The sequence below is a fragment of the Maylandia zebra genome, linkage group LG8 (assembly GCF_041146795.1).
Source record: "Maylandia zebra isolate NMK-2024a linkage group LG8, Mzebra_GT3a, whole genome shotgun sequence".
Classification (NCBI taxonomy): Eukaryota; Metazoa; Chordata; class Actinopteri; order Cichliformes; family Cichlidae; genus Maylandia; species Maylandia zebra.
Genome location: NC_135174.1, coordinates 30,443,878 through 30,453,877, shown reverse-complemented (window position 1 = coordinate 30,453,877; position 10,000 = coordinate 30,443,878). Strand labels below are relative to the sequence as shown.

The window sequence follows — 10,000 nt, the reverse complement described above, 5'->3', positions numbered from 1 at the left end:
TTCAGGTGGATGACTTGTACCCATGGCAACCGCCTCAGTCTCAGCATCAGTGCTGGAGTTTATGGGATGGCTAACAGATTACATGTTGAAAGCGTCCTGATCCACACTGACAGCGTGAGCTCCCACGACCCCTAAAGTAACCTGAACCTGAACACTCATACCGACCCACCACCACGTACCAAATGCACCAAATACACCAGATCAGGTGCGTGAGCTGTGTCCAGAGGTAGTAAAACCTGGCAGCTCCTGGTCCTCGCTCAGACACTGATCACAGCCAGCGGGTTCCTCTCTTTCTGAAGTTTGATTTAATTCTGATATCAGAGTATCGCTTACTGCCTCATTTCTGTCCTCCTCTCATTGGCTCAACATTACGACTGTCTGGGGAATCAAACCTGCGTCATCTTGATGTCAGCACGCAGATTTGAGACTCCAGAGAAAAAGGACCCAGTCCTACACAGTGATTGGTCTGTTTGAAATGACTGTGCTCTCTCTGGTATTGTCCTCTGCTCTCTGTAACTCAGAGTAAACCTTTATAATGAGCATAAGTCAATCTGATCCAGCAGTCCCTGAAAAATAAACGGCATCACATTTATGAGCCGTTTGTCGTCGTCTCCAGGTGTAATCGTTTTTACTATCAGCACCGAGCATCTCTGGCACAAACACTTCCTTCAGGCTGCATTAGATCTATTAGATATTCAGTATTAATGGATCGACTCACGACTAATTGGAGTCGAGGACGTGAGATGCACTCTGAAACGCTCTGCTGGTAACGAGCAGACAAACTGTGTTTAATGAGCTCAAAGACTTCCTGTTAAAACATGAGTCAGAGATGTGACTTTTAAAGAGCTGAAATCTGTTAACCAAATGAAGCGCGCCGCTGTTAACGAGCACGCCACTGTTAACGAGCACGCTGCTGCTAACGAGCACGCCGCTGTTAACGAGCACGCCGCTGTTAATGAGCACGCCGCTGCTAACAAGCACGCTGCTATTAATGAGCGTGCTCCCGTTAACAAGCATGGTGCTGTAAATGAGCATGCACAGCGCTGGTAATGCACAAGCCACTGTTAACAAGCACACCACTGCTAATGTGCGCTTCACTGTAGATGAGCGCGCCACTGTTAACAGCCACCTGCTATTAATGTGTATGGCACTGTTAATGCGCACGCTGCTGTTAATGCGCACGCTGCTGTTAATGCGCACGCTGCTGTTAATGCGCACGCTGCTGTTAATGCGCACGCTGCTGTTAACAAGCTGGACTTTAAGCAGCTGTAATGGTTCATGTTACTAAGCAACAACTTTGCCTCAGGGATTTCTGGAAGAAAATTCTTATGAAGAAATTTCTGTGCAGAGTGTTTGACACAAAACTTTCATCACATGTGTGTGTGTCATTTTCAGACCACACACACCATCACTGGCTGTACACACTGGAGTGTGTGTTTCCACAGCAGCCACAGATCCTTCCCTCTGCATCCTTTCAGGATGTTTCCTTTAACTGAGTCAAAGTGACGCGGAGCTGTCGATGCGCTCATGATGCTAAATGTGTGTTTTGTAGCTCTGACCCATGTGAAGCTGTGGGCCATCGACCGGCAGTGCTTCCAGACCATCATGATGAGAACCGGACTCATCAAACACGCCGAGTACATGGACTTCCTGAAGAGGTGAGAAACTGCCATTAAAAGTCGATGACAGAGTCAACAATGCCAGAGTTTAGGAAAAGTTTTACAAGTAAACCCAGAAACCTTCTCAGGCTTACAAAGCTTATTTTGTTTATTAATTGTATTTATTATTTATTAGTCTGTTAGTCGGTGAAAGTAAAGCACATGTAGGTAAACTTCAACACAGCTGTCCACAGATGTGTCTTAAGGAAGGACACCAACCAAGAGTCCAGTTTCCTGTGAGAAATACATTCATTCATTATAAATGAGAACATTTCAAAACTAAAATGGAATAAATATGTTGATGTATTTACCAGAACAATTCAGGTTGTAATAATATTCACATTATGAATAATATAAATGTGATAATATAAATATATACTATAACATCAGTGAGAAATAGAAAGAGTCTCATAACGTGATCGTATTCTCGTCTTCGCTGTCGTCGGCTCTTCTGTTTTACAGACTTTAAGTATTTTTGTAGCGGTTTGTTTGAATCAGCGGAGCGATCAGAAGCTCAGCTGAAGATTAAAAGTCTGTGCTTTTTGTATATGTCACAAATACTCACCGTCCCTCCACAGTGGTTACTCAGAGTTGCATTATTGGTCCTCTGGTCAGACAAACAGACTCCGTGATGAGGAACATGGCTCCATTCATCTCGTATTTATTATCTTTTCACAACAAACTCCAACTTTTGAGTTTGAATCATTCCTGTCTGTGTCTGCAGCGTTCCCACCTTCCAGAGTCTTCCTGAGGAAACTCTCAGCAAACTGGCGGATGTCATGGAGGAGGTGAGTTTGTACCCGCCCCCTCGTCTTCTTCTGTGGGAGTGGGCCTGTAAATACTCCAATCAGATGCTGTCTTCTGGGTTTAGACTCATTATTCGGATGGAGAGTACATCATCAGACAGGGAGCCCGAGGAGACACCTTCTTCATCATCAGCAAAGGGAAGGTCAGTCCATCCTCCTCTTCGTCTTCCTCTCATTCGTTTCCTAGTGACTGATCTGCCCGCTCATCCTCATCCAATACATCCTCACAGGTGAATGTGACCCAGGGGGATTCAGCCACCCAGCAGCCTGTACACCTCAGGGAGCTCGTCAAGGGAGACTGGTTTGGAGAGAGAGCACTACAGGGGTAAGGTCACGTGACCCAAATATGTTATTTTATTACGTTAGGCTGGTTTAAAATTCGCTCTGAAGAACAGAAGGTGCGGCTCAGTTCACTCTGACGGCCCTGAAAGACGTCAGCTCACACAGACAAAACAAAATGTTTTTGACAGTTCATCAAACCTTCTGTTTGTCAGGGGCAGCCAGTCAGAAAAGGGGGGAGGGGCTAAAACGTTTGGTTTTAGACTGAGGGTGACGTGAGATGGGAGGTGGGAAGGAGCAGAATCAGTGTCCAGATGGTGGCGCTGCAGGGAGGATGATGATGTCACCGACATGTTTAGGATTCTGTGGGCTGCACCTTCACACACACACACACACACACACACACACACACACACACACACACACACACACACACACACACACACAGCTCCTCATAACGCCGTCTCTGAGTGAGTTTGACAGGAAATGAGGTCACCGGGAGCACTTTAATGGGACGCTTGTTTCCCATCTTTGTGAGGACCGGCTGCAGCATGTGGACGTCCTGTCCAAATAGATTTCATCTCAGCTAAAACACCTGGAGGAGAATCTGGCGTTGGCGGCTCAGAAGCTTCGAGGTGGAGCGAGATGAGGCGTGTCGGAGTCCGCACATGTGAAGTCGGAACATGTGTGCGCTTTGCTAACCTCCTGCCATCATCGCAGCTGCTGCTAATTGGTTTGAAGTGTTTCTCTGTTTCCCCGCGGAGCGCCGTTCACACACCGGCCCATCTGCGAGTGTCTGTATCAGTGTGAGCGCCTCGGTCTCAGAGCTTTTCTGTAAAGAGCTGGAAGGAGCTCACACTGACTCATTTATTCAGACAGCAGGAGGCTGAAGGCCACGCTGCAGCTTCACCGCAGGCCAAAGTCCACGTTCAACCTCGGAGGACTCACCTACATCGCTCCGTCATGTGGACCAACCCAACACAGCGCAAGCGTCACCTTTTTAAAATCAAAAGAATTAAAGGTGCAAGCTTTCTCATCTGTTGGGTATTTGTGGCCCGAGGTCGTCGGTTTGATTCCCTTTGCGTTGAAGCGTCTTTGAGCTGCACGCTGAACCCTGAAAGACATAATTCAAAATTCCACAAGCAACAAATTTCATAAAAATTCAGAAAAAGACAGATGAGAGGTGGTGGAGCTGGATGGGTTTAAGTACCAGGGGTCAAAGAAGTGCTGCAGGGTGGAGTGGGTGGAGACAAGTGTCAGAGGTCAGAGGGAGAGCAACATGAGTGAAAGGGAAGGTTTAAAGATGGAGGTGAGCTGAAAGTGTTCAGATGTTCAGTGAGCAGGAAAACAATGGTTTGGTTTCTGAGTTTGTTTCCAAATTAACACGTGAACCAAACTTGAAGCTCAAGTGAAACATGAACAAGAACAGGTGTGTTTTTCTTCTTGACCTGAACCCTGTTAGGGAGCGGGCGGCCATCCCAGAACCAATCAGGAAGCACCAGCACCTGCCGGTCGACTGACCTCAGCGAGCAGCAGGACATGAAGCTGTCTGGCCTGATGGATGTTCAGGGGGAAGCCCCTCCAGCTGCTGAACGTGAGGGAAGGCTGTTAAAGTGTGAGCTGCAGTCAGGAGTCCAGCAGCAGTATGAAGCAGCCCGAGCCGCGATAAAAGCTTCTTACTCGGTCTGTCAGGGTCTGCTCTGCATGACCGATCCATCCGTTTCCCCCTCGTTAGCCTCGAGCCTTGAGGTGTCACTCTCTCACGATTCCCACCATCCGACAAACCTGGGAGCAGAGCGAGGTCTCCTCCATGACAGATGCCTCTAAAGGATCTGTGAGTCGAAATGAAAGCAGTGCTCGTACAGGAAAACAGCACTTCATTCATATTTCATTACACTGGTGCAGTCTCGGAGCCACTGCTGTGCAATCAGCCTTTTACCTCAGCATAACGTGTGTGTGTGTGTGTGTGTGTGTGTGTGTGTGTGTGTGTGTGTGTGTGTGTGTGTGTGTGTGTGTGTGGTCCACAGGGAGGATGTCAGAACAGCCAACGTGGTTGCCACGGAGCCGGTCACCTGCCTGGTCATCGACAGAGAGTGAGTCGTTACATTTTGTTCACTCAAACTCACCTGTGCGTGCTGCGGTGGCGCTCGTGTGTCACCTGAGCAGGTGAACCTGTCGGCCGTTTTTCCTCCTTCACAGCGCCCTCACTTTGTGTCTGACTGTTTAAACACACAGAGTGGAGCTGCAGAGTGAAGCTCCTGCTGCCCCCTGCTGGGCCTCACAGCTAACTACACACACAGCGCAGCATATGAAGCTCTTTACTTTTCTTTTCTTCCATAAAATGAGCTCAAAGAGAAAAAACAAACACAAAGTGCTGATTTTTAAATGAGCACACAGGTGTTAAACAGTTTGACTGCAGTTTGGGGGATTTTTATTCCCAGTGGTGGAGATGATTAACAGGAACTTACAGACAAAGAAGCCGGAGCCCCGTCTGGGACAAATGATTTCACACTTTCTTTCTGTCATGAAATTAGTACATGAAAGTACCCCCCCCCCCCCCCCCCCCCCCCCCCCATAATTAAAGCTTTCAGTACTAAGGTGCTAAATGAATTAGCTCATTATTTGGCTGAGGTGGTTCACATGATAAATGAAAGTGATTGTTTACCTGCTAACGCTGGCTGTGTTTCCACACAAAGTGCAGATCGTACTGATGTCAGAGCAGTGAAAGCAGAGCTTAGCGACAGATTAGCTACACGCTAATCTTCCATCAGCCTCCCATCAAAGTCCAGAGGTTCATCAAAAATGCACATGTGCAAACACGATGCTTGACAAGCTTAGTGTTGTCCGATTAACAGGACACAGACACAACCACGATGACATGAACCCCACACGGAGTTCAGCGGCTCCATAATCAGGTGGAGTTCATTCTTTTTTCTTTTTTTCTTTTTTGTCTGTCCTGTTTGGATCTTTAGCATCAGAATTGTTGTCTGAAGGCCAAGAAAGGCCAAGAAAGGCCGAGCGGATTTACTTTACCAAGTGGATCATCATGGCCTTGCCATGTTGGTCCATTTGATTGAACTTTATTATAATTATGTATTTATTTTATTTTGTTTTCAGTTGTTACAAACGGGACAGACATGACTGGGAGACAGAATGAAAGAAAGAGAGGGGAGAAGAGACGGTGAGAAAGGGGGGAAGAAACATACATACATGAGCGCCCAGCCCCAGTCGACAAGGACCACCAACACACCAACATCTGAGGGCATCAGCCACCGGCAGGGAGTGTGGTGAGGGGAGATCGGCCTCCGTACTTTGGATGGCCTGAGATGTTCCCAGAGAGGTGGAGTCTAAGACCCAACCTGACATATAGACACAGACGAACAGGCGCACGCGGACACAAACGTGCATTCCCACCCCATATACACAACCAAACACTCGGCACTCACCCAACGTGTAGACAGACACAAACAGACACTGTGCACACAGTCGCACTCCCCAAACATACCGTATATTCCATGTGCAGGTACCCCGCCCCCAGAGGGGCAAACCGTACCTGGACCCAGGAGGTGTAACCCTTCTCTCTGGGGTGGAGGAAAGCGGACCGCCTCCTTATCTGCAGTAGCAGGGAGGCCCCGCATCCCAGTCTGACGGTTAACAGAACCGGGGTGAGTGAAGACCCCAAACCTCCCTCCGCCCGCTCATATGTAGTGTTGCTGCGTGCTGTTCTCAAGTGCATTTAAAACACAGGACGGCATGGTGCTTCCTGCCAGAGAGCAGCACGGCTCCTCCCGAAAACCCTCAGTGTGTATATGCATTTAAAATTGAGGGCTGGGCACCAGCGCCAGAGGTGGGTTTGAATACACAGACCGTCCTCTGGACGCGGTATGACGTGCCCACCCCCAACGCCCTATACAGTGGGGCAAAAAAATATTTAGTCAGCCACCGATTGTGCAAGTTCCCCCACTTAAGATGATGACAGAGGTCAGTAATTTGCACCAGAGGTACACTTCAACTGTGAGAGACAGAATGTGAAAAAAAAATCCATGAATCCACATGGTAGGATTTGTAAAGAATTTATTCGTAAATCAGGGTGGAAAATAAGTATTTGGTCACCTCAAACAAGGAAAATCTCTGGCTCTCACAGACCTGTAACGTCTTCTGTAAGAAGCTTTTCTGTCCCCCACTCGTTACCTGTATGAATGGCACCTGTTTGAACTCATCATCTGTATAAAAGACACCTGTCCACAGCCTCAAACAGTCAGACTCCAAACTCCGCCATGGCCAAGACCAAAGAGCTTTCGAAGGACACCAGGAAAAGTATTGTAGACCTGCACCAGACTGGGAAGAGTGAATCTACAATAGGCAAGCAGCTTGGTGTGAAAAAATCAACTGTGGGAGCAATCATCAGAAAATGGAAGACATACAAGACCACTGATAATCTCCCTCGATCTGGGGCTCCACGCAAGATCTCATCCCGTGGGGTCAAAATGATCATGAGAACGGTGAGCAAAGATCCCAGAACCACACGGGGGGACCTGGTGAATGACCTGCAGAGAGCTGGGACCAAAGTAACAAAGGTCACCATCAGTAACACACTACAACGGCAGGGAATCAAATCCCGCAGTGCCAGACGTGTTCCGCTGCTGAAGCCAGTGCATGTCCAGGCCCGTCTGAAGTTTGCCAGAGAGCACATGGATGATACAGCAGAGGATTGGGAGAATGTCATGTGGTCAGATGAAACCAAAGTAGAACTTTTTGGTATAAACTCAACTCGTCGTGTTTGGAGGAAGAAGAATACTGAGTTGCATCCCAAGAACACCATACCTACTGTGAAGCATGGGGGTGGAAACATCATGCTATGGGGCTGTTTTTCTGCCAAGGGGACAGGACGACTGATCCGTGTTAAGGACAGAATGAATGGGGCCATGTATCGTGAGATTTTGAGCCAAAACCTCCTTCCATCAGTGAGAACTTTGAAGATGAAACGAGGCTGGGTCTTCCAACATGACAATGATCCAAAACACACCGCCCGGGCAACAAAGGAGTGGCTCCGTAAGAAGCATTTGAAAGTCCTGGAGTGGCCTAGCCAGTCTCCAGACCTCAACCCCATAGAAAATCTGTGGCGGGAGTTGAAAGTCCGTGTTGCTCGGCGACAGCCCCAAAACATCACTGCTCTCGAGAAGATCTGCATGGAGGAATGGGCCAAAATACCAGCTACTGTGTGTGCAAACCTGGTAAAGACCTATAGTAAACGTTTGACCTCTGTTATTGCCAACAAAGGTTATGTTACAAAGTATTGAGTTGTATTTTTGTTATTGACCAAATACTTATTTTCCACCCTAATTTACGAATAAATTCTTTACAAATCCTACCATGTGGATTCATGGATTTTTTTTTCACATTCTGTCTCTCACAGTTGAAGTGTACCTCTGGTGCAAATTACTGACCTCTGTCATCATTTTAGGTGGGGGAACTTGCACAATCGGTGGCTGACTAAATACTTTTTTGCCCCACTGTATGTGTTATGAGAGTATGAGTAATGTGGTCGTCAAGGGAGGGGCAAGTGGCCACCCGACCCCACCGCAGATAAAAAACTGCACCCACCCCATCATCCAATCTTCTCCCAGACTCGCAGGGTTGAGTTCATTCTCCACCTCTCCCCCACCTGCAGAGTGAGCTCCTGGAGAGAAGAGACCTCCTGAAAAGATGTAACAGCCTCCCCACCAGTTAGAGAGCCCTCCAGTTGGGCCAATGCACTAGAGGTCCCCCGCACCAGGGCTGAGCCCCATGCACCCACCCACAACCCTGGCGACACAATAACCAGGACCCAAGGCCCCAAGGCCCAGCCAGAGGTGGAGTTAATTCTGCTTCCAGAGACAAGGACCAGCTGTGGCCACAAGATGGCAGTTATGTGAAAGATGGATGCAAACAGCCGTGACTGGTAGATTTCACAGACAGGCATTGCCTGGCTTCCCTTGACAGAACTCCGCTGACATCCATCAGTGTAAATCTGAAATATTTACCTGAGAGGAACACAAGGAAAGCAGTTGGAACTGAAGAGCACGTCAATTACAAGCCAACAGTCCCACCGGTGCCGTCTATAACCTGCTGTTATGGTTCGGAGGTTCAGTTACTTTTGGTTCTTTTCAGTTTTGTAGTTTTCGCCTCCCTTTCCCTGACCTTTCTCATCCCATATCTCTGCTTTAACCATTTCCTGTTTTATCAGAATAGAATAGAATAGAATAGAATAGAATAAAATAGAATAGCCTTTATTGTCATTGTACATGTACAACAGAACTGTTGAACAAACAGCTGAAATACATACAAACCAGATGAATGTATACAAAAACAATAGAAAACATTAGAGAACAAATTGGACATTAGACACATCAGCTGTGTTTCAGCTGCTGCTACTTCCTGTCTTTTTCTCTCCTTTGAGATTGTCTGTAACTCAGTGGTGTTCCTCCTCCTGTTGTCATTTCTCAAAACGAGTTCGTTACTCGTGTCTTGGCTTCACCCACAAGAGATGCAAATGAAGGAGCTGAGGAAGAGGCAGAAGAAGAGAGGAGTGGAGGCAGCAGGTGGTGGACTAAATGAGATGTTCCCCACCTCAGAGCCTCTTTTAAAAGGATGCAAATTAAATCTGAAGTTTGGAACAACTGCATGATTAACAGTTATGTTTGCTGTATGTATGACCTCAGGTGTGACAGAGCTCATGGTCTCTATTTATTTCCTCTTTTAATTAAAATAATAATGATTGCATTTATATAGTGCTTTTCGAGAACCTCAAAGCACTTTACAATGCCACTATTCATTCACTCTCACACACTGGTGGAGGCAGCTACAGTTGCAGCCACAGCTGCCCTGGGGCAGACTGACAGAGGCGAGGCTGCCATATCGTGCCATCGGCCCCTCTGGCCAACACCAGTAGGCGGTAGGTGAAGCGTCTTGCCCAAGGACACAACGACCGAGACTGTCCAAGCCGGGGCTCGAACCGGCAACCTTCCGACTACAAGACAAACTGCCAACTCTTTGAGCCACGATCGCCCTGAACTCACAGCGTGGACCAGTGTGATAGATATCAAAGCTTTTATTCCCACACAAGGACACAGTGAAGGGAAAGAGTCCTCCCTGTGTGGATCCTCAGGCTGCGGCCTCTTTCCTAACGTGAATGTAAAAACACTCACACAGGATGTGAGTCTGTCCTGGAGACGTCCTTCACCATGGAGCACTGAGACTGATCTCAGGTCAGAGGAC

The 10,000-nt window shown here is 47.7% G+C and overlaps 1 protein-coding gene across 1 annotated transcript in view; it reads left to right on the top strand.

The window, feature by feature from the left end:
- The window catches only part of prkg1b (protein kinase cGMP-dependent 1b), a 74,702-nt gene that overhangs the window by 46,522 nt on the left and 18,180 nt on the right, over positions 1-10,000 (top strand). Inside the window, exons 4-8 of the mRNA XM_004565244.4 lie at positions 1,553-1,658; positions 2,383-2,446; positions 2,530-2,607; positions 2,695-2,789; positions 4,771-4,836. Coding sequence (XP_004565301.1) covers positions 1,553-1,658; positions 2,383-2,446; positions 2,530-2,607; positions 2,695-2,789; positions 4,771-4,836 — 409 coding nt within the window. The remainder of the gene's footprint in view (positions 1-1,552; positions 1,659-2,382; positions 2,447-2,529; positions 2,608-2,694; positions 2,790-4,770; positions 4,837-10,000) is intronic.